This window comes from Nyctibius grandis, chromosome 10 (assembly GCF_013368605.1).
Source record: "Nyctibius grandis isolate bNycGra1 chromosome 10, bNycGra1.pri, whole genome shotgun sequence".
Classification (NCBI taxonomy): domain Eukaryota; kingdom Metazoa; phylum Chordata; class Aves; order Nyctibiiformes; family Nyctibiidae; genus Nyctibius; species Nyctibius grandis.
In genome coordinates, this window is record NC_090667.1 from 31,065,189 (window position 1) to 31,091,456 (window position 26,268).

General features: G+C 38.5%; 1 protein-coding gene across 2 annotated transcripts in view; it reads right to left on the reverse strand.

Annotated features, from left to right (window-relative positions):
* SHQ1 (SHQ1, H/ACA ribonucleoprotein assembly factor) overlaps positions 1-26,268 on the reverse strand; it is a 53,909-nt gene that overhangs the window by 1,566 nt on the left and 26,075 nt on the right. Inside the window, exons 11-12 of one of the 2 annotated variants that reach the window (XM_068408983.1) lie at positions 20,377-20,497; positions 6,590-6,796 (exon numbers count right to left, since the gene is read on the reverse strand). In XM_068408983.1, coding sequence (XP_068265084.1) covers positions 6,697-6,796; positions 20,377-20,497 — 221 coding nt within the window. In that variant the 3' untranslated portion in view covers positions 6,590-6,696. Of the gene's footprint in view, positions 1-6,589; positions 6,797-20,376; positions 20,498-26,268 lie in introns of those variants that run through there. The other variant, XM_068408982.1, reaches the window with a different exon arrangement.

A 26,268-nucleotide genomic window follows, 5' to 3' on the forward strand; every position in this document is an offset into this window, starting at 1 on the left:
TCTGTTAAATGCAGAGGAACAGATAGAGCACCGCTGAGCAGGTCCATCTCAGTGATACATTCTCCTTCTTTCACAGCTAGCTTTTTGCACCCACGATAGCAGGAGAAGATCAATACTCTGTCTGTAGATGTGCTTTACCTTTCACTTGTAACTCCACTGAAATGTAATTCATCAAAAATATCAGGACCATTTAGATAAACACCTCTAATAAAGCAGGCATGCTACGTCAGCTTCAAATCTTTGGTACAGCCCTATCCATTTCCTCGAGTGGTTTGAAGTCAGCACATGCTTTACCAGAAAAATGCATCATGGATTTATAAACAGAGAGAACAAAAAGTAAGAGAGTGCCTTGAAATGGGGGGGGGGGGGGGGGGTGTGTCAGAGGGGAAAACGGGTATAAAATAACAAACATACATCCTGTTTCTTGTTGTAGAGCTTTGCCTCAGACTATCAATCAACTTTTCACCACTTCCTCCAACAGCAGGTCTACTATAAATCCTGCAGTAACTGACTGGGTTTCATTTCCTCTGCCAAACCTGCTAACCTGCAAGGCATGACACACTGACACCGGAGCAAGTAGCTGATAATGTAATACATGACTCCTGCGAGGCAAAAGTTAAAGTGCTTGTTCTCTCAGTTGAATGATTTTAAAGATCTTTATATTCTATTTCCCAGGGGGCATAATTACTCAGTATAACATAGACGCTTCAATTTTTTTTTGCTCCTAAAGGAATTGTATTTAAAAGTGGGGGAAGGGAAATTCAGTGCAGCTTCTTACACATTTTACAGACAGTGCAACATTTAAAAGCTGAACTTGGAATAAAACATATGAAACTTCCTTAGTTCAACCCATAGACTAGAAAACTAAGCGTTTCCCAGAGCTAACCAAAGCAACAGAGAACAATTTATATTTCTAGGATTTTTAAATCTAAAGCTAAGAATTAAATCACAACATTACCTTAGCAGCCTCCAATATAAACACGAGTAGCAAATTTTAAAAAGCACTATTCTAATTTGTTCTTTTTGGTGAGTTATTTCCATTTTATTTTTGCCAAGAACTTGAATTTTTCTTGAAAAGTTACAGAGGATTTGAGAAATTGCCAACCGAACTGGCAACAAAGAAAGCATTCTCCCTGCTCCATAGGTAAGGAAGAAAAAGCAGTTCAGTGATACACAGAGCGGTTCAGGAAGCCTCGCAGGTAGCTGGTAACAGAATAACTGGCTTGCAGGGGAATCTGTTTCCTGAACACAATGGTGAGAAGCTGGTTTAATCCCCAAGTCATAAGAATTTATATCCCTCTCAGAAAGCATTTTGCTTTGCTTTTGAAACAGTCTCCTTCCTTCCTTCTAACTATACGCAGGTATGTGTGTGCATGTGCTCCCCTCCCCTGTAAGAGCTGTTAATACTATGAAGGTACAATCCTTTTTCCTGTCCTATTGCCTGACTGTCCACAAGAATACAACGAGCTCCAAAAACTAAATGTGCATTGTGACAGAGAACACTGTTTTATACCCATTTTATATGCAGTTCCTTTTAATTTCATTGACAGCCATGAGCAACTAACTGTAGGCACGATTTCCTCTGGTGTTACATCTTCAGCTCCAGCTCCCTCAGTCTCACCCACCTGTTTTACTATTGCCATTATAGATAGGAAATAAATGCTGAAAGTCCTGTTTGTCCTCTCATTTCTTCTGTCATGTCTGTCACTTTGTTTCCCAGTCCTATATGTATTTTTTTGCCTTTTCCCTGTTTCTGCTGTTCTAATTTTCATGCATATTTTTCTGCTAGATACTCTGTCCTTGAAATCACTCCCTTAAAATCCTCTCCTCCTCATTTACTATTCTCTTATAATGCAGTTAACACCTTAGATACAGAAACATATCACATAACTGAATCAAGTATTACAGTGATGTATGGTTCCAGATTACCTAATGCCAAGTGTTAAGGAAGAAAATACACAGTGATATACTAATGTGACTCAAGACACATTATGTTACTAAATTAGATGTGGTAGTACTGACAGATGAAAGAACAGCCTCTCTAAAGCAGCAAGTGTTTGATCACTCTATACACAAATGCATTTTTATCAATGAGTGCAAAGAGAATGAACGACCAGGCTGGTGCGTGACAGCTACAAACACCTGTCCTATGGGACAACTATAAAACTGCAGAAGACATTCTTAGTCTGAAAACCTTGGGTTAATTCCTTCTGAGTGATCAAAATACACTACAAAATAATTGTAATAACTCATTTCATAAAACAACTGTGGCTTCAAGTTTCACATTTAGTCCTTTTTCCCAAAAGTTTTGATAGAACTACTGAGAGAGGACATGCTTTTTATCTTTACAAAGGATTACAGGAAAAAAGCCATTGATTAAACAGCCTGCTCTTCCCTTCTAACAGCACAAAAGGATGCTCTGCTTGGATGAGTAAATGCCTGCAAAAGGCCAACAATTCTATCTATCCTCTTAACCTCCACAACTGCCTGCCTTCAGCTCTCTCACATAGTGGTCCCACGGAGCAGCGTGACTGCCAACACCACGCACAAGGACACAGAACATGAGCTACTGACCAGTAGGGAAAGGCGGAGGGGTGTGGACTTCATGTAGACCTGCACAACCTTCTTTCTCTCTGCACCATCAATGCCTCAAAGACCACGTTAGGCCAACCACAATAGGAATCTTCTAATAAATCATTAAAAAAAGAGAAGATTATTTTACTATTCTTTAGCTCTTAGCCACATCATGTATTTTATTTCAACTGGATTTAAACAGCATGAAAAAGTCTCTTTTCAGTTATTCAGATTTCTTAGTAGGCTAAATGTTTCCTCCCAACTTTCACTCTGATCAAGTCTCTTCCAGAAAAAAAAATGGACAGTCTACAGAGCTCGACATTTCAATATGAGAAACAAACTCAAACTGTCATAAAAGCTGAAAACTCCACTCCCCAACTTTCCAATCTTCTATTACAAGAGAAAAAAAAGAGCACTTGCAGAACAGCTTTTTTTTTTTTCTCCCCCTGTGCAAGGGACTAACAGAATTACAATTAGCTATCAGTCCATCTTGTTTAAGGCAATTATCTAATTTCAAGGAGAACTGAGTTTCAGGAGTGCATTTCACATCAGCCTTAAAAAAATGTGGCAGCACTCTCTGGACAAAAAACAAGGCAAACAGTATAAAAACCAGAGCATGGAAATGGTTTCAACAGGAGACTGTGGGTCTCTGAGCTAATGATCATCCTAGCTGAAAGATAAGCAACAATTCAAGAAACAAAAATGAGACACCAGAAAGGAGGTACCACGTGTTAGAGACTTGTAGTAAACAGGTCCTGCTGTTTCCAAAATCTTTTGAGTACTGTTTCAGAGATTAGACAGCAAATACTTTAATTTTTCAAGTATGATTAATGGAATCGCATGATTACTTTAAGACATGCTCATTCAGTACGCACATTTGCAGTAATGGTATCTTATTATTATGGTAATAGTGTTCTTATGTAAACATGCATAATAGGCTTTAAAGGTGCTACATATGATAATTATTAGTTATTGAGATGTCAGTTGCTTAAGGAAAATGTTTAATTACAGGTTAAACTGATCAGATGAATGTTTTGTTTAATGTATAGCTTTGAGGAACAGATAACAACAGAGGCATCTCAGGTCTTGCCCATGTAGTCTAGAATCAAAATTTCAAGACAGAACTACTGTAATCCTTGTCTAGGCAGCAGATGAGTATCTCCATGCGCTAGAAGAAGAAAAAAATCTTGTTCCACAGGTCTCAGATTATAAAAGAGTAAAACTGGTGTGAAAAGAACAAAGAATCAAAGGAGATTTAGCAAATAAAGGGAGATGGATAAAACGAGGGGGGGGAAAAAAAGAGGATTATGCAACAGGAAAGGGAAATCATTACAGGTTTACAGCAAAGCCCACCTGTGGCAGCACGGAGAGAAGTGATGGTGATGGGGACTGACTGCAGTGCTGAGACACAAGCAGCAGCCGGGGTGGGAGGGAAGCAGAACACAACTTCTCCAGTTAAAGACTAATGCTGCTACAAGCTCCAGTTCTACCTTCTGTTCCAAGGAGAAAAGAGGGCACTAGGATCTGATGAATCAAGATAGCTGTTACCTCCAGAACACAGAGCTACTAAAAAAAGGTCTCATAGAAGACATATATTAGGGATTCGATTGTTTCCAAAGAAGATTTAACATAAGCTAGAAGGAAAGACAGAAGTCAATCCAGCCACAGAAAGTAAAAAATAAAGGCAGGACTTGGGCGATACATCCAGCCACAAAATCTTCTAGTTTTTCCCAAATGTTAAAATAAAAATAAGTAATTATGCTTCTCTATACTATGTCAATCAATCAGAAATAGCACTACAAAAGGAAAGGGTTTAAAGAAAAAGTGTTAATGGGCCAGGCCTTTCCATCTGCCTGGTACTTGGCCTTGCATCCAGTTCTCTTGCTTTAGCACTTAAGTAAAAAAACCAAACAACTCAATGAGAACTTGAAAATAGGAAAACCAGCATTCTGCTCCTCATTCTGTGTGAGGGTGGCACTCCACACTCTATCATGCCATGGGAGTTACATATCTAAAACACTGTGCAGAGTATTTGCAAACATGTGAGCAAATGGTCAAACTGGCAGCACAGCCTTTCCAAGCAGGAGTCAGTAACGTTTCACTATGGAATGAAAAGGGACTTTTCTTGTACCAGCACAAGCTCTAGCTTGCTTTTGTTTTTGTAAACAATAGAAGGATTATTTCTACTACCTGGTAAGTTTGGCTTTGCATTTCACAAATGTATACAAACATTCCCTTTTCTGAAATACACAGTGTAAACTAGGTGTAAGACATGGCAAAACGCAACAGAATTTTCATATTATCTACCCCTGCTCAATCACAACCAAGGACGTGTACAGTGCACAAGTGCTGTCACGGCAGATGGAGATATTCTTGCCCAAGCACAACACAAAAGCTACAAAGCATGGGAACCTGTATATCAAACACATTGACAACAGCTTTGGTTACCAGCCTGGTGTTTGAATGTGACCTAACTGGTCTTGGAACCAAGCTGGAACCTAACTAATCTTGGAAGCAGCTCAAGTCTTGTTATATTATGTTGTTTGAATGTGGTTACGGCTGTATTACAATGGGAATCAGTCCCCCGTGCTAGCAATGCTCTAACTTGGCTCTACAGGGCTGACAAGCCCTGTTTTAAATGTAAAACACTTTACATTAATTATCTTTAAGCCTTACAGGCAAGATAAACACGTCTCAAAGAAACAGTAGATACTTCAAGTGCAGACATGCCTTTGCAGTGTCGTAGGTTCCACCACATATGAAAATGGGCCTGTCTCACTGCCAAGCAGCCATCCCCTGGAAGGCCTACAATTCCTTGAGATGCATTCAGATACACACCAGCAGCATGCTGTGCCTGTCAGCAGGGCTGACAAATATAAAATGGGCAGTTATTTAACTTATCTCCACTCAGTAGGAGCTCTGGACACATAGGATCCATCTAATAGTAAAGCTGTTGAATTAAGCAAAAGGCTTTCTGTCTGCTGGATCACGAGGTATTCCCAACTGCCTTAATTTATACATTTACTGCATGTGAAGCTACCAAGTTTAAGGAGAAAGTGTCAATCTGTATTTTAACTACCTTTCTCAACAAGGCCTGGCAAAACTCAGACTCAGGAGAGGAAGTTTCATAGACACCCTCTTTCTTAGATAAAACAGGTAAGATAACAAGCAATACAACCAGCCAAGAGTATAACCACTTTAAATGTGTTCCAAATTACATACTTGGCAGCATTGCTTACAATCTCCCACAATTATTCTTTTAGCCAGAGGCATTGTAAGTATTAAGACAATTCTAGAGTTAATATTATCTCAGACATCACCAGATACTACCCCAAAGTAAAGCCTCAGCAGTTCATATACAGAGGATGTGTAAATTTAGTATCTACAAGCCACTGAAATGTCAGTTGAACTATAAGGGATAATGAAATTTTCTGCCTTGCCCCAAGACTGGCTGAAGACAGGCTGCAATAGGATCTAACTGACGTTTCTGCATGGACTGTCACTGGTGAACAAAAGGGCACCTGCCACAGGGCTAGACTCTTCAGACCCTTCAGATCATCTTATTTTTCCCCTGCCCAGTGTTTCTCTCACTGGATTCCATCCATCACCGTCTTCCAGCCCAAACCTTATCTGTCCAGACACAAAGGCTGTGAAGAGACATTGTTCAACATTCAGTCCCTTGATAATGCCAATATTAACTTCCCACAGGAACTCTGTCATGATCTTGATGAAAATTAATATCCTTATGGCAGTAAGTCTACTGCTTAAGCTCTCTTGAAGCAGAAGGCTCAACAAGTCACAGCCAAACATGGTATCAAAAGATAAGAAAGTAAGCTCATGTAAGAATGACACAGCTGACAAAGCATCCAACTATTCTTACATACACTCAAGAAGAAAATAAATTGTTCTTCAATCTAAAATTCAGATGTCAGCTTTGATCTAGTCCTGCACAGCTGCTTGAGCAACCAAACAGGTGATCTTTGGGGAAGGTCTCTTGAAGCTGATAATGGAGCTCACCCTGTTAGGTAACGCCATCAGTCACTGGAACGGCGTATTCTGATGCCCAGGAGTGGAGGAGAAAGTGAGGTAGAGACACATACTCTTGAATTACTGTAACATAACTTAAACTTCAGGGCTTCGGACCAACAGTAGTTGCCATTCTGAAGGAAGCATGCTAACAAAGTCAAACATACCTCCACACTTGACATGCAATTTCAAACAGCTAGAAAGAAAAAAAAATAATATCATGATTTAATTCTTATGATACAGAATTGAAAGACAATTTGATTTTAATAAAATATTCAAGACATGAAAGAGTCTAGGTTTGATAAACCCCGACAGGTAAAACACAGGAGTGATAACAATGATGGCGTTGAATGCAAAAGCTGACTTTGTTAATGTAGGAACATCTAAAGTCAACATGCACAAAAAAGCATAAATGGTCGAACAATGAGATTGGATAACAAAAAAAAATCCTCCAGTTCAGGAAAAAAATCCTTACAAATGGACATTTAGCTGCAATAATAAGAAACTCATCACACTAAACACACCATCCATTTCTCAAAACTACTCTTTAAAAGTCATGGGTTACAAAGAACATGAGCCTCAGCACCTGCCTGGAGATAAAAGACAGACTCAATTACACCTTCCAGCATGTGTTTTATATGAGATGTCATATTTCACCATTTTTTTATTTCACTTTCAAGGTTATTCCTAATGAGTGCTCCAAGTTATACACTAGTCAATGACCTCCAACCACAGTGAAATACTTTTGAAAAAGCAAGCTCAGAATCAGTGAACAAAAATACTTCAAATTAAGTTCCAAAAGAAATTCATAGCAGAAAGCCCATAGTCTTGGTAAATGTTAACAGATAGTGACAACCACTTTGCCTACCTGTACACACTGTTGCATTCCGGACTATGGCAACTGACCTAACTTTACACTGTTTTTATTGCAAAGTACCTCATACACACCTTTACCCCACTTCCCCACAAGCTTGGGGAAACTATGTACAGATTTTATTTCATCCAGCTCTGGGAACACAACTATTCCCTACAGTGTAACATGGCTAAAACTTAACAAAGCATAACAATATTACCATGAAGTTTAAGGCATGAAGTGGAAAAGAGAATACACACAGCACCTGAACCACAGGGCAACCCCTTCATGGAAACAAAAGGCCCTCGTTCAGAAGAACACAGATAATACTCTCTTATACTTGTGTCACGCACAGAAAATATCATAGGTTCCTAGTGAACAGAAAAGTCTAAAACCTATTTTACATCTCTTTCCAAAAATGGCACCTCTATCCACAAAATTCCTTATTGTTTAAACAGAAAGATGAATATGCAATATTTCCTAAATCGCTTTCCAGCCTTCAGTAGCTGGTTAGCTCATCATAACCCTCCCTGGCTTATGAGATCTGAAAGAACCACAGCATAGGGAGCACAATTAACAGCCAGCAAGATAAACGCAAACAGCACCATTCAAGAGTTTCATGTGCTTAGTTTATTAAACATTTTTATAGTAAGAGGCAGAACCAATAAATTACTTCATTAAAATCTTATTAGCTCTAATCAATGAGTACGGCAGATTCATATAAGAACAAAGCTGAATTTAATGTTAATGAAGGAGACACAGGACCATTTTCTTCAGGACTCAGGTAAAAACTGACCTAAACTTTAACTAATCTTCTACATTATCTGCAGCAAAAGAAAGATAGGTGAGTGTAAACACAACAGAAATAACACAACATCTGTTCACATAATTTACTATTAAATTAACCACTGTCTTCATAGGAAAGAAACAAACCATCTCCACAACACAGCACTAAAGACTGCTTGATTTCTACACTTCTTTATGAAAAGCCAGCTGCTAAAATAAAATGTGCTCAGTTTATTCAAGATATTTTACACAATCACAGGTAAGAATTCATTCTTTCCATTTCTCAAGCGGATGGATTCTGATTTTTAGCCTAAATAACTCAGGTTTACACAGTTATACTATCCATGTCTATACTTACTGTTAATAACGTCCTTTCTAACAACTCTTGGAAATACCAGGCATCTTCAATCAAATTTAAGAGCAACTAGAGTTTAAAAAAAGATGTTCAAATTCCTACATATTTCATGAAAATAAGCAGAGGTGTAAATAATGACCCTCATGAGAAACAGCCAGCAGAACGCAGCTATCATGTAGTGGCTTGGTAGGAGGCAACAGCATGCACATACCAAGCAGGTGATTAGCGCCAAGACCAGCTATTGCATATGCTGCCTCTTGCCTGCTGGAGGTGTCAAAGGATGTGGTGAAGAGATTAGGGCACAAGGCTTGGGTTTGTAGGAAGTTTATAGAATCTTTTTTTTTTTCCTCCCTCCCTTGCAGACATCAGACAAAGCAGAGACTGGAAAAGCGTTCACTGCACGCCAAATCTTTATCTTAACTATAGGAAAAGCACATTATAAAAGAGAGCACTGGGTTCAAAAAGAAGTCTGGAAAATACATCTCCCTCTAAGCAAGATGCCACCACTTTAAATTGACAGGATTAGAAGAGCAGAAATACAGCATGAAGAGACTACTCTTGACAAAAGAAACCCACCACTTATCTTCAGGTGACAGAAAGCAGTCCTGCACCATAAAACAACGGCTGATGTTGAAGAATCCAGTGGGTTTTAAGGGGAACATAAAACGCTTTAATCTTGAAATTCTGGCTTTCAAAGGGCACTACATGAATTCTGAAACTAAGAGAGTGATATACTCACACTGCAATCCAACTTGCAGTCTTGTAAACATGAACTGCTATCTACATAGCTTAAAGTATTACAGTTTATTAACCATAAATCAAACATAAAACATAGCACCATCGTTTCAATTTAAGTGACTTCTTTTATGTTAGTAAGTCTGACTACTTCAAGTGACTTTCCCTCCGTATTTATTCTGAAATTCCACAGTGCTTCTTTCATAATGAATCTAAATACTGCATGAGCTGAACTTCACATTTATAAATATTTTTTAAAAAGATGGAGCTTTCCAACATAACATCTTACTTTCATTACTTGGTCTTTTCAAGAAGTTGAAACAAAACATATGATGGATTATAAAAGAAACCAAGTACAGCTTACTTATGTAGATAATACTATGAAAATATTAATAGGAGAAAACAGACTTAAAATTAATATTGGACTATGAAAGGAAACTGAACAGTATTTATATGTTTTAAGAATACTTTAACTGAGCTTAGAAGCAGCACAGTGTTGCCAAAATAGCTTCAGTCAGTTGCAGCCAGTCCAAACATCTAACAATGGCACAGCTTCCAAAGTTACCTATGATAAATACAAATAATGCAAGACGAATAGATAATTCACCACAAAACAGACCCAGAGAAAGGAACAGATTTTATAATGTGATAGTAAGTATTGGCTGCATTACAGAAATTGAATGCTGACAATTGTTCTACATTAGCCCCATCTCCCTCGAATTTCTTAACTGCCATTGCCTAGAACTTGGTCTTCACCATCACTGCTGGTGATCTCGGAGACAGCACTCCTGACACTGTAAATTATACAATTCGTATTACAATATGGGAATGAAAGGTACTCACACAAAGCAGTGCTGAAGATGTGAATTTTAGTGTCAGGATAATGCTAATAAAGTCACGTATTACAAAAGTAACAAGAACAACAATGACAACGGATAGGCTTAAAGGCACAATTACAAATGCATTACTCCAACATGATCCCACCCCTTTACAACGGAATTTATCCACCAAACAACAAAAGCCCTAGCGAAGCCGATCAGAGTTTTAACGCTGACACTGCTCCGTTCCTTCTGACTGACACCCTTAACACTTGAAGGGAAAACACCACCTGTAGCCTTCCCACTCACCGTCCATTCTCAACTCACAAAACATAAACATAAAAAGACACCAAATCTGAGCATCTGGCAAATTCCTGGCAGGAAAGCAGATTTTTGCAAGGGCCTGAACTGAACAGCCTGCTCCCATCTTCTACCCCACACACACCCTGTTGTGTTTGTAGGGCACCTAGTATGAGGTGGCCTAGAGAATCATCATGCCTCTTATGAATAATAATGATTAATAATAATACCACCACACCCCACTGAATTGGCTGCAGATCTGGCTTCCTGACAGCGGCAGGGAAACTTGCAGGCCATGCATGCAGTGTCACACAGTCAGCCCACACTGCCCAGTTCGTGCAAGAAGTCCCCAGGGAATAGTAGGGAGTGGGCATTAGGCCACAGACTAAATTATCATCTCATTGAACATTTTTTCTCCCTCATTCTACCTCTTGAGATTTATGGGGCGATCACTGCAAGGGGCAGGTGGAAGAGAGCAAGCTAGCTACTGGCAAGGTTGGAAACAAAACAAGAAGACATTACCAGCCTGCAGGTCGGCTTCCCACTTTGATCACAGCTGTACACTCCACCTGCTTAGAAAGGCAACAACTACACAAGCTCATCCTTCCCCTAGTCAAAACAGAAGAAAAGTCAGCTGAGATGGGCTGACTGAAAAGACACGACACAGATCACTGACCCTTCTGTAGGCAGACAGAACTGCCTCCCAACAACTTTGGAAAATCAAAGCAGTAGCCTGAGGGGGGGAAAAAAATGGCTTTCTTCTTTGCCTTCTCTACCCACAGCAAGGTGCATTCAGACACAGCCTGAAGGAATATGAGCTACAGAAAAGTGATGGAATAAATAGAAAAAAAACAACAGAGGAAAGGAGAGGAAAAACATCAAAGGAAACTGCAGCTAGCAGCTGGGAGGAAAGATTAAATCCCTTGTTAAAAATCCATGTTTTACAGGGCTTGCTAAATCACATATAAAGGGGAATTTCTGGTATTCTACCCACCTGTCTATCATATTTTTCAGCCTTCAGGGCAAACAGTGTTTTGCTTTAAGCCTCGCAAGTCAGTATATTATGTAACTTGGGTATTGTTATTTACAAAGTTCTCTATGTGCACCTACTGCTTTACAGACAATTGAAGTGACAGCTCAGGCCTTAAATCAGATGCAACATTTAATGAGAGGCATGGCAGCTCAAGATGACAGTAAACAAAAAGAAAGTGTATTAAAAACATGCATCAAAACAGTAAAAGAAGAGACATATATAATGTGCTCGCAAATTATTAGTTACTATTTTTAAATCAAAGAACTGCGATCTAAGGATTAAGAGCAGATGACTTGGGATGAAAATAAATAAATCTGGGTTCTCTACTGAATTCAGGCACCAACAGTCAACATCCTCTTTGATACATTGGTAAATCTTTATTTAAGTTCTAAGGAAAATGATAGCATTTCCTCTTGTAAGACTAGAAAAGGCTGTTTCAGTAGCATAATAAATTGCACAATCTCAAATACTTTCTGCACCAGACCCATACCTAGCGTTTGAACCATGAGGTATTTTTTTGAGCTATACTGTCTTGATGGAAACTAATAAGACAGTACAGAATTACCCAACAACCAAGGGAGAATGAGCCAACTCATCATTGCTCTTCACTAGTAAAATGTGAAAACTTATTGCTGTCCAAATTTCTCCTGTTTCCTGTTCAACTAGACGGACTTTATTTGTAATTCTTTTTTGTTATACTACACAGTGGCTAAAATCCAAAATCTGTCCCATCAGCCTTACAGACAAGTCCAAATCAACCTTTCTTACTGATGAACTACTGAGTTTATTTAGTGTCTCACCATAACGTAGGTCATTCAGACATGTACATCCACAGAACCTTTTTTCCCCTAATTCTCTCAATTTTTCAACATCTTTTTGAACAGACACTAGAATTAAGTCTGTGGTTTAGCACAGTCTCACAAATGATGCATTCTAAGGTCATGCCACCTCCTTCTCCTAAATGATACTACTCCGCTTCTTCAGCTGAACGTTGCACTCACCCTCTTACCTCCTCAGAGATAAATAGGTGTTCAGGTTCAAACTGTTCTCAAGCATAACCCAACCTATTTTCCTGGAGCTGCTGCCTTCAACTGTCTTATATTATAACTATGATCTACAATCTTTTATTGTGAATTTGCCATCTTCTACTTAACTGTATTAAAATACATGTAGACCAAATAAGCACATGCTGCCAATCTGGGTCAGTCTGTGCAATTAATTTTCTACCTTTAAATAAATAACTTTTAATGTTACCAAAAATTTTTATTAAAAAAAAAGACATATGCTATATTTTCTTACAGATTGTTAAAGATATAGGACAGTACTCAGACAGAAACTCTGAAAACAAAGAATGATCATAACTTTATAAAGCAACAAAAACCTGTCTTTTCCCAGTTCGTTTTTTTCCTCCCCTTTTTCCAATATTTCCTAGAGCACTGACATATTAGGAACCCCTACATCTGGTGGTATGTAAACTGAAATATGCATAAAATGAACCTCAAAGAGACTATTTGAAATGGCCACTCTCATTGTTGGTAAAACCCTGCAAACCAGCTGGGACAGCTGAAAGTTAATACACCGCTACAGGCCACCAAAGCAGTCAATGAAAAGCAAACCTAATGCAGCATGGTTACTCCAAGCAGTAAGCAAATGTAGTGCTGCATGCTGAACTAGCTGCCAGCAGTAGTGATGCCAGCTTGCAAAGCCTGCTAAGGAATTACAATAATTGGGGATTGTAGTCATGAGCTACTATAGCAAGTCATCACGGGACAATAAGGGTGAAGCCTGTGTAACCAGATAGAACACAGCTTTCTTACTGTGTTCATGGAAAAGTTGTAATCACAAGCAGCACCAAGATTTTTTTTGTTAACATCTTGTACCTGTATGGCTCTTAAGCCAAAAGAGCAAAGGAAAGAATAGCCTTCAAATTAAAAATCTCCAAAAATCCAACAAGTTGTTTTGCAGGGAGGTGGGGAGCAGGGAATTAAGTGGCTTCAGTGTATCCACAATGACAATACCATTAAAGAATAATAGTGAAAAATATAACCCTCTAACTACAAGACAGATCAAAATAAGGGATTTTGCGATGGTGGCAATGGGGTTGTTCCACTATCTGATAAACAACACAACTGGCTACACCAGAACATACGCTAAAAGCATATGCTAATGGCAAGGCTGCTTTCAAAGCAGCAACACGAAAGCAATTTGGCTTTTCTCTGTACCGCCTACTTTGAATATTGGCATTTTTATCAAACCTGAAATTACCGCAGCCTTCACTAAGCTAAGGTTAACACGGGCAGCAACGAAGGCAAAGTAAAACCTAAACTACAGCCGAAGGAGAATGCAGTTGATCATGAAACTGTAACGCACATAAAGTACAATACTATGAGGTGTGATCTTCCTAAGGTCTTGTGTATGAAGTGCTTTAAACACACCGTACAAATCAGCTTAATCTCACAGAGCCAAGAAGCAGGATTTTCATCCAGAATATATTACTGCTTATGCCTTTGTTCTTCTGAATCATGGCTGCTGAATCCAAGAGGTTAACAGCTGAAAATTAGCATATTCCTCTAACATTTGAGAATGCTTTAAAGCCCTGGTTAATTTTCCTTATCTGTTAATAAATTCCCCCCTCCCATTACAGCTTGAAAATTTAATAAACAAGTTAGTAGTACACCCCTTTGAAAACCTTTTAGGATAGCTTTGTTCCTGAATCCTCCTATCTGAACTCAATATTTTCGTAGCAGAGGTGCACAGCCAACAAGAGTTACTCTATTCGCCCCTCATTTAGCAGCACAGTCCTGAGTTTCAGATGTTACAGTTGAGTCATTCCTAGGAACACATCGATGCCACAAAGAGGAAACAGGACTTCATGAACATCAACCCTAAAAGTAGCAAAAAAGCAAATGGCAAAAGATTTTTAAAAGCCTGTTTCTACTCTATTCAAGTATTTTGAGTTTTACAAAACCCTAAGCCACTAAAGAAACCACAAATGCCAAGAAGAAACAGCTGCAATAATGGAACAATCAAAATAGTTTCTACATACTTTGAAACACTTTTCAAAGCTTTCCAGATCTTAGAAAATAATAACCAGGTCAAATTTTCTAAGTTTGCAGATGGCTGATCAGCATCACAAATAATTTAAACATACAATTGGAATATATATTAAAATTCTATTTACATTCATCTAAAGATCATAATTTCTGACTACACAAGCTTAAAGATGTTATATGTTACAAACTATTTTCCCAAATCTAGCAAAAAGCTTCAGATAATTCTTTCAGGAAGGCTGTCACACATGATCTGTACTCAAATGCTTTTTGCCCTACAAGCAAGCACAGCAGAGGATATGGGGGAGCTGGTATGTGTAACAAGATACAAGGAAAATAAATAAGATGCTCTACAGAGGAGAGAACTTAATGTAAATTAATAACAGACCTATAGAGCTATGCAAATACTTACCCAAACTGAAGAGAGGCTTTTGAAGATTCAGTGTGGTACAGTGTGTTTAAATGGGCACAACAGCAGTAAAACCATCAGCACTACTCTGATTATCAAATGTGTGTTTTGAAAAAATGTTAGTAGGCTTATACATTCAACCCCGCTCTTTTTTGCAAATATAAACAGATGATAACTTGTAAAGTAAATTTTTAAAGTCAAGTTAAGCTAGAATGGACATAAAGAAATCCCTCTACCAAACTTTAAGTTATGCAATGGACTGAAACTATGATGCTGAAGGTTGATTTCCTTACTTGCTCGTGCACTTTCCGATCCGATGTGACACAGGCAGTAAAAATCCTAAATCTCATGAATCTTATGTTTTTCCTGAAAAACCTGGGCTCCTTAATACCTTTGCAACATCAGGCCTTAACACTGCAGGCCCACATTACACTATATTGATTAAAACAGTAATTCAGAAAACCTGGGGAAAAGAAAAGAGGGGCTGAACAATCACAGTCAATCTCATCACCTCAACGACATGCTGTGAATGTAATTAATCCTACATTTATTTAGAGAACTTCACACCCTACACAAAGCAGCAACTCCCTGCTGGCTTCAGACTAGGTAATTATGTTGTAACAAGGACTAGGTTTCGACTATAACAAAGAGATGAAAAGGAAAACAGACCTATGAAGCCAGCTTATCTTTTAGGGTATGTCTCACCTGCAAATCAAGAGAACCAAATATAACATGCTTAGGACTATCTGAGTTAGCTTTAATTTAATTAGTTGCAATAAAGATAGCAGCTCCTACAGAGACTGTATAAATGCCACCAGGAATCCTGGTTTTTACTCTAAAGCCATTCTTGAACTGGCATGTTACACCTACAGTCACCAAAATTAGCAAGATTATATTTGTCTTATGTTGTGGGGCACTTGTGAAGGTGCAACCACAGTGCACACATACATTAAAGCAGCCCATATACTGGTATAACAAATGAAGTTGCAGGTACAGTTCCACAGGACACACAGCTCATCTCTCAACACACAGATCTCCTTTACTGCACGAGTTGAAGCTACTACAATACACAACACAAATAATGATTTTATAATTTTTTGCAATAGAACAGATAATGAATACAGTGTGAGATGGTAAGTTAAAGAGTGGAAAAATAGTGCTAATGAAAAATATAATACAAACTATATGGGATGAAATACCTTATTCTCCTGCATTCCTCATACCCATAAAACTTGCAGAAGTATACAACTGTGCGTAAGTAAGTGTACTCACCCCTGGAAAACTGCCAGGAACACTAACAGATTCACTTCCAATTTGGGAACATGGAAAACATACATTTACTAATACTAAAGTGGTACATGTTTAAAACTAAACAGGCATTTAAATGTTAGGTAAAAATACTTCAAATCGGCATGGGCTCAACTGTTCTCTTATGCAGGGATGCAGAACAGTATGCACTTAGCTGCTGGCCTGGAGGAGGACTCCTGGGAAGTTGCTCAGCCTTCCACCTAGCCACTCATGTTAGGGCCAGCAGGCATCACCGGCCAAGGTACCAAAAGGCACGTATGTACAACAGTGGACAACAAAAAGCCACGTGAATAGACACTGGCACAAAGGAGAACACAAAGCACTGGAGAAAGACATCAGGCTACACAAAGGAACCTCAGCACAGCAAGAGTCAGTGGGTAAACTACTCTGACTTCTATAAAGGACACACCTCCTATGAGGTCACAGACACATAACTTCTCTCTTGCAGAAGGGAAAAAGCTCTCCTGCAACAAACCCACACCTAGATTCCCCTGGTCTTAGCAGATTCCTGTATTGCAGCTATTGGACAACCACTGGTTTGCCCAAAGCTCTTTCTCCTCTCCCCCATCTTCTGCTCAGAGTAAGGTATGAAAGATGGAGAAAAGCTCAGACTTACAATACAAATTCAGTTATAACTTCACCTCGGAGAGGCTGCCATATGTATCATAGTGGTTTGTAAAAGCTCTGACCTAAAGAAAAAAAAGTATGCAAACCAGACAAATTAAATTTAATTTTATTATGGAAATGAAAGCAGTAACAGAAGTGACAGCAGGGTGGATGATAAGCTCACTTAGCAGGGGGATCAAATGAAGTGATGACATGTCATTATGACCTCAGGGGTTAAAGATGCAATTTTCCATCTGGCTGCATCTGGCTTTTCAACATAAATGTTGACACCACCTGCTGAGATTTACTACAAGCTGCCTCCATAGGTCTTTGTCTAGCTTTTGTTACCCAGGTTAACACTTACTTTTCCCTCTTTTCTGACAAGTTTTACCAAGCAACATGCTCCCTTTCTTCACAATCCAATGAACAGTTAAAAGGATTTTACAGGCCACTTTATACAATAGACCAAATTATTAATAGTAACTTCACAAGCAGCTCAAGGAGATACTAGAAACCTAGAAAGCGGGTAAAACTAGCTTTAAGATTGCAAACAGGAAGATGCAATTTTAGTTACACTTGCTAATATCTGGCATTGTCTAGGACTTCTAGGAAACTACTTTTCTCTTAGTAACAGGTACCTGAATAAAATCATTCTTCTGAAAGAAAAAAAATCCTTAGAATTAAAGAACTAGCTTGTACTCACCATACCCAATTGACTATTGGCCACCTGCATGTGTTTTATTCAGCAGCTTAATCATTTCCAATTACAGATACATTGTGCTTAAAATAAATCATCTTTTGCCAGCCCAGTGACACATTCACTTATTCAACTAATTTAGTGACAGCCAAACTATGACCTAAAACCAAATTTGTGATCAGCTATTGACAAACTGTTGGCTATAACACTCTTGTTTCCACATTGAATATTTAAAAGCTAGTACCAGCCAGCGGTGTTCCTCTCCTGGAGGTTTAATCTGCAATAGGACTCTATGCTTACTACCACTCGATACATCCAGTACATTTTTGCCTGTACCAAACTTTTTTTCCTAAACCTACAGCTCCCAGACTTTTCTCTGCCAGTACAGGTGAGCTAAAAAGCTCGCTTCCAGCTGTTTTTGAAGTGCCCAGTTTCTTCACTACAAAGAACCTACAGTCTGTTTTAACTGTTCAAACAAAGAGGCCCCAACCTGCACTAGGACTTGGTTACATACCAGGGAAAGAGGGGAAGAAAAACCCTCCACAGATTTTGAGAGCGCCCTAGGACTACAGCTATGAAAAGAGGAGAAAATGGAGACAAAGAAAGTTAATGAAGCTTGCATAGAGCAAAGAATAGCTAAGCAACAAAACAGAGAAAGTATCCAGACTGATCAGACACACAAATAACTTCATTGAAAGACCACCACAAAAATACCTGTAAATACCTTCACCTCCCAAAGCTCTTTCACCACAAAGGCAATTCCCTTCTTCCCCTGGAATGGAAGATGTCACACTCCCCTCTCCAGACACCTTACCTTGGGGAGCTGGGAACCCTTGTCCCTAACAGACAAGACACAACCCATTTCTGTATCTGTTAAGGTATTTTCTGAATGACAAGTGAACTTTGTTGTTCCCTTCAACACAAGGGAAAAAACAAAGTGTTCCTGTTTACTTCACACATGCTTCACTGCTAAACTGAACAGGAATGACTTGAGCATATGCTTTCCTGATTCAGACCTGAAAAATAGGAATGGTTTCTGCAGTTCCTTTTTCCCTTGTTCTCCTAATGACAGACATTGTGCCATGTCATTACGACAATAAGATAGCTTAATTGCCCTCTTTCCAGAAGCTGTCAGTTCTGCTTAACTGGTGCATAATGTATGCGTCTGGGAGTAAATGTGTTAATGTATCAGTCACTTATACCTACCATGCATTCTCCTCTGCTGTATTTAAAGAAAGCATTGGGTTTTATGACTGACTTGCTGAACATATTCATTGATACGGGCAGCAATGATATTACTTTTTCAACTCAACTTCAACTTGAACAAGTATTTCCCCATACTTGTATTTAAGGTGTGGCCGAAAAAGGCCTCCTCAAAAACAACAGTGTAAAATGAAGTGGCTGTTCCTGTAACTAATCAGGATTGAGGAATCAAAATGTTTGGAAACACCTGTAGTTGTTTTAGAATATTTCGTGCATTGTTGTAGTCATTGAAAGCATACAGAGAAGAATAAGAATCAACAATATCTATAATATGCAATCAGCAGCTATGAACTGAAGGCCTTTAATTAAGAAGTACTGGTAAGGTCACACCTAAACGTACAGCCTATGCAAGCTGGCTCAACTCTCTTTCATATTCCCCTTTCTGATCATGATTATTACCAAGTTCCCTCTATATCCCCTCACTGTTTCTTGTGTCTTGGGCACTTAAGAAACTGTTTTTTCTCCCAGTCTCTTGTTAAATTGTGAACTGGAATGCAAAGACTATTTTTAACCACTGTTTTATGAGTCTATATGTTGCTATATTAACAAATATGACAATGGCATTTTTTGTGTTTATCAGTAACGCCTTCCTTTTCAGAGAAATGTTACCTGCAACTCATACACGTGCTTTTGTGGGTCTTCAGAGAAGGCTGTGAAGACGTAAAAGGAGGGGGAGAAAAAACAAAAGCTGCATGAAAAACAACAATATAAAGCTCAGTAAGATTTGAACATGCAGCTTGCTTTGTTCATTTAATCCATTTCTCCCTGTTTTCCTACCAATACTTTTGTTTTTAAACCATTAAAGCCATCACTTCTAACCACTCTGATTGCAGAGTTCCCAAGACTCTGGAAATAAGCAAAGCCATGCTGACTCAATTGAAAGAACACAGGTGAGACACAAAGGTGCTGAAGTGTAGGGACTTGTCTGGAAGTGGCCGAGTCACTGTTTCCTCTCAAGTGGAAGCCAAAGCATATTGCCAGGGAGAGTGAGCTGGCAAGCAGCTCTCCCTGGCAAGAGCACACAGCGCAGAGATTCGAGACACTTATTCTGGTGTTAATCATCTATTGGTACAACTGCTACAGTCCATAAATCAACTGTTTCATCCAGATGTAAATGGTTTGCAGGCCCATCTGACCAGACTTGGAAGTTGTCAATTTTGTTGGAAGTTATAAATTTAATCCTGAAACAGAAATTGTTTCCAACCTTTTCCTCATGTTACCTAAGTGCTATATAAACATTTTTGTTCTAAGAAAGACCTCAATGAAAATTCCCCAGAAGCTGTTTTTCCCCCCTAAACCACTAATAAATTAATGAAAATTCACATTTTTATTTAAAATGCGATTCCTCCCTCCCTTCTCCAATGATGTCACTACATAAAAAGATGCACTGAATGTCGTCGCTTATGCAGTAAGAATAGCTGGATAGCCAAGGTTACTAAATGAAAAAGACTGATCACATTTCCTTTTATAGGAGATAGCATTTCTTCTGATTTTACTGATACTTGTTCATAGATGAAGTATGCCAAGAACTTTTCCCACATCAGTAACTACTTAAGAACTTACTTGGCTTTTTGAATCCAGATGCAATAGTCTGTAACGAAGAGATCATTAAGGATGTAGGCCGGGTCATTCTCCATAAACATCTTGTGAATGTCCAGCAGACACTTCAAAACTGCAGCTTTTCCTGGAAAGAGATTTTTATTTTTGTAATTCACTAGAAATCATAATAGATAATCTTTCTCACCTGTGAGGCTTTAATAACCATGCTCTCTACAACCACCTTCTAACTTTAAGTTGATTCACAGACTCTGAACGGCGGTAATATGACTATGCCCTTCAGTATCCACATCGATGTGGATGTGGAGCCTCCGAATTCAGTAGGAACCTCTCTGCAAGACTAGAGCCTCAAGGCATAGGCATGCGTGTAATTCTGTGCAGCTGAAGAAGCCCCCTCCCCCAGCTTTTCCACTTCTCTCCGAGCTGTGCCTGCCCAAGCTTTAGCACAGTCATACAGTGCACCATATTAAGGGGAAAAAAAAAGAGGCAAGCTGAAAAGTATCTCACAACTAACAAAAAGTTATACCCCATCATTTACCGGAGGAAAGAGAACCTATTTCCCTGTATGCCTACACAAATAGCTGTGTTGGAAAATAATAAGGTTGGGAACAGAGCCCACAGCAGGGTCAAGCACCCAGGAGCCACAGCAATTGTGCAAGCCCATGTAAGCGATACCGTCGCCTAACATCTAACCATTGCCTTAAATTAAGCAGAACTTTTCCTACTTCTGGTAGTTACAGAATGATTTGGCAAATTGAGCCCCAGAAAGAAAAATTCACTTCAGCCTCAAGAAGGTGCCATTCGACATACAATTGATAAATGGGGTAAAAGATTAAAACTTGAATGTTTTCTCATTCCACAACCAGAAGTCTTTCTGTAGCCAGTTTAATTTTCTTCATACACAACCATTGTTTATGAAGAGAACTGATTAATGTAACCTCCAACTAGCTGGAATCTCCTCCCATAGTTTTCTGATGAAAGTTGCTAAAGGGTTAAGTGCTGGAACACTAAAAAAAAAACCTATTACTTTCACTGTTTAATGGGGGGGGGGGGGGAGGGGGAACATTCAAATAAAAACAGCCACTAGTGCAAATGGAATCTAATAACCCTCTCCCAAGAGGCTGGCTCCTCCTAGGCTATGAAACCTGAACATGGATGAAATTACTTTTTACAGGTTTAAAAAAACAAAACCAAAAACATCAGAACTCCCCCTGCTGTTCAAGCACAAAATTTGTTTGTTTTTAAGCAATTCGATGCTGAAAAAAATACAGACAGTGAATGAAAGTTAAAAAGTACCTGGAGAGTAAAAAGCCATGGCAAACAGAACTGAAAAAACCCACTGGTTTGGATGAGAGCAATTGAAGAAAAGTCAGGAAAGAAAACATAAAATCCCAAATATAGCTGATTAACTTTTAGACTGTATCACTGTCAATGCCTGTCAAGCCAAGCTTGTCAAACTTAGCTATTTTGACTGAAGTGTGCTCTTTTAAAAAGAAATGATACACAGAATTAAAACTTTGCTAATTTTTTAAGGTTCTAGCTGTCAAGCTGCCAGCCCAAGCCATTTACAACATCCACCACTGCCAAGTAACAATGTAAATTAGTGACTACAACACTAATTCTCAATAAAGAGTAGTCTTTCTTCATAAATTACAGTTTTAGATTAGAGTAGCTTAATGGGCTCTAATCAGAGAGGCTGCAAATCTAGCCAGACTTAATAATATATGGAACCCTACAGACAGGCAAACACATGGAGCATGGCAAACTACCACGCTTCTGATTTCAGAATATGCATCTTCTAGCTTCAGCTGAAGCTAGAATAACCATAGGTTTGAAAATTCATACTGTTACATGCACCTTATCATCAAGAAGTCCTTATACAAAACTGCATTTAACTCCTTAACACAGTAATAAAAAGAGAGAAAGAGCAAATACTATCTAAGCCTTAATGCAGGATATTCCCTAACACACAGATGATTCTTGGCCTATTTCTGCAAAATTCCACACCGTAGGTTCTGTCTTTGGATATCTATTTCAGTCTTCAGTAGACATCTGGTCTTAACTTTCAGGCTGTGGTCATTCAGCACGCACAAGAAACTTTGATAATAATCTCAGGAAAATATGAATTATTTCTTTTTAAGTCAGTTTTTGCATAAATTCTGTGTAAAGTTAAGCTCTGCATTATACTGATCAATAAATACACTGCTTTTTATGTACAGATACCATTTCCTGATTATTCAAAAAACCAACTACTTATATTTAAAAGTACAAATAAAAAGATTCCAACTTCTGTAACAGAATCAAAAATATTTGATCTTCTAAGCTATCAAAATTTAAGATGTAGAACTTAAAAGTACATGACTTAAGACAGACACTTAATACCCTCTATTTTTTGGCATGAAGATCTGTGTTAGAGACAAAGGAGGATAACAACTAACTTGAAAATCTGAGTACTAACCCATTGTTTATCTGAGACAAAGGTGGGTTTGTTTTCCTGCTGTTAAAAATCATTACACTGCTGTTGGGGAGAGCACAAGTTGCAACTTCACAGGAGAAGCAGCAGAGAAGCTGAGCAGATGAGACAAAAATCATAAAAGCCAGAGCATATGTCTGCAGATCACTGGATTCTTCTGGAGTTCATTGCTATGACAGCTGGCAGACGAAAGCCCACAACTTTAATTCTAGTTTCAGAAATCCAGTCCTCTTTCCAGAGATCAGTTCAAAAAAGGATACAATTTGACTCCAGCACTGTATCTGCCTTTTGATATAACCACCTACTGATTTTACACCATCATGAAATTCTACCAGCTTTCATACTGAATATTTGGAAGCAAAGGAAATTAATAGTCCCATCATTCTATTTTACATTAAGTTCTTTTCCCTGCAGACTTCTATATGTTTTTCCACATTTTCAAGAAGGAGCAATAATCTAAAAAGATAAACTGAACTTTACTGTCTCAGTAAAAAGAGACAAGAATAGCATTCTTAAAAACAAGAAAAGAACTCTTAAGGACTTCTAAATGAAAACATCCTGGTAATAACTTACCCAGCTAGGCAACAGTACTAACTGTTTTTAATGGGTAATTACATAATCCTAAATCTAGTACTGTTAACTTCTGTACAGAAAGAAGCAAACGGTATTTTATGTCCCAGAAAAGAGCACAAATGAGTTTTCTCTTTAATATTAGCTTATAGATGATAACTTCCAAATCAATATTGTGCAATGGTTAACACACTGTCACTAAATACTGACAGAACCAGCCCATATCACTTATTACAGGTCTACTGAAAAGAAAAAGGGCTCCATATATTTACATAAAAACCACACCTAGTAAATTTTGGTTAATCAGCTGACAAATGCAGTATATACATTTTGTTGGAATACCATCGTAGCTGGATGTGCCGCTGCATTACACTCCCTTTTTTTAATCCTATCCAAAAAACACATAAATACACTAGATATCCTAGATGACTACACTGAATTTTGAACAGTTTTGCTGAAGTGTTCAAAGTATTATAGATCACTAAAACAGCATATGAAAAAATCTGTTGAGGACCTCAACATTAATCAGCTTAATGCATTAATCTTACAATCAACACTTTGGCAGGAAGTCTTAATTAAAAATAAAAAGCATTTCAACCACACTCCAGGATCCTTAACAGCTTAGAAATGCAGTATCCTGTACCTTGGAAGTGAGCCACCAACATAGCACTAATATTTTTCAAGTCAAGTCACATAACTAGAAGCATAACAATTCAGTCCCATAAGAATTCTTTACTATTTTTAAATAAATTAGTTTACTGTGCTTATTATTATCAAAACATTGTATTAAACTATATCCCAACTTCTGTTACCGGCACCCTGAAAGAAACCTCAGGTTAGGATGAGATCAGCTCAGACCAATTCTTCCTTTAATTTAAACACCAGACCTCTCGCAGCTCCATGAAAAGCAATACTTTTGGGGCACTATTTAACTGAATTAATTATCTGTTACTTGACAGTCACTTTTACCTATGATCATCACACATATTGCAATACAGTGCCAAACTGATGAGGCATCATTTCCAGTAAACAAAGAGGGTAACAGAGCATCCAGTGCTATCTAGAACTACTATGCTTTGCACGCTGCATAGTGTGCTAAGGATTTTGTAAAAACAGAAATTCCTCAAAAGCATGTCTCAACTTCCACTGAAGTTTGAAGGAGGAAACATTTTGGCCGAACACATGTGCCTTGGCAGTAGAAGCATTACCTACAAATCCATTTCTTCTAAGAATACACAGACACACACTTTTTTTTCCCCTCCTCTTCTGATTACAGACAGGCAATACATCCATTTGGTATCTTTCCCAGTTCTTTGGTAGTTGGCTATTCAAAAAACTTAGCGCTTTTCACACTATACACACACCATAACAGTAAATACTAATTTGATACACAAACCCCAGAACTGTCAAAAGTTAATCACCGTTACTTTTATCACTACCCTGCTAACTTGCTAATGCCCCTCCCAATAGATTTATGTCCACATGAAGGAAGTAATATCTTTGTGTCTGCTTCCCAGACATCACCTGGAGATTATCACGGCTCATACTCGAGGTAGCGTCCTCCTCTCTACTATTAACAACTCCAGTCGAAATGATCGCACGTCCTCTTTTCTTGAGGCTCGCACGTGCCTTTTCAGCATCCTGAAGATCCTTGGCCAGCTCTGCGGAGGCAGCCGGTCACCCCATCCTGCACCGTTTCCCAGGCAACCAGCACAGCACAGCCATGCACAGAATGCAGCACAACAAAACTAGACCTCCTGCATTTCTTAACTTCTGCTGCTGCTTCTAAACCATTCTAACCATCAACTCCATAAAGCTGAATTTCTGTTAAAGCTTATGGCAGTTATTTTTATGCAGATCACTGAGGTCAGAAAAAACAAGGCTAGCCTATCTCCCATCGCAGTAGAGAATGAGTTAGCATATCCAAACTACTGCTCCAGAGAAGACGGGACTTTGTTGTTGGAGCAAGACCATCATGGGTAATGAAGGGAGACCATGATGATAAGCACTACTGGGGCCACTATGTTTTGGAAGCACAGGGTAAGAAGGCAACAGCAGCCACACGTCCAATGTAGGAGGATGGAGCAGGACACCTGAGACACAGTCACTGTAGATGCCACCTTCCTTACCAAGCTACTGAAAATATTTTGTTGGATCATCGAGTGCTCACTCCAATACCATTTTCCACCATAACATTAAAAAAAAGCAAACAGCTTACCTCTGAAGTACTATCCTCTTCAGAATAAAAATCGAGAAGGCTGGCAGTGCTGTATGATTTCAGTTTTGTTATCAGAATTTTATTTTTTCACACTTCTGAACAGCAGCATAAGCCAGCAGAGGTAAGTGAAGAGGGGCAGCATATATCTTCCCATTAAAACTTCACTACCCAACTGTTATAATGTAAATGGTATTTTGAATCATCAATAGTTTTGGCAGTAGTAGAGATTCATATTGCCATTTGTGGTTTTTTTAATCCTCCAACTCGCAAGCATTGAAAATAAACCACCAAAGTTCTGCTTCTCAGTGATTATTCTGAGAAATAATCATAAAAAAATCAAAAAAAAAAAATCTAACACTGAATGCTTTTTTTGAAAGTAGTAACTCACGATAAACAGAAAAGTTGCAAGTAACTTTAACAACCCAAGATATAAACATGGTTGTGTAAAACTGCACAACTGAAGCTAGAATAACCATAGGTTTGAAAATTCATACTGTTACACAAACACTGTCTGGGACAAACAGGGACTTTATAAAAAGAATGTCGCTGCTGAGAGAATAATTTGCAGTCATTACGATGACAACAGCTCCACTCCCGAATGTAAAACAAAACAAATTACAAATACGTAGTGTGTAGT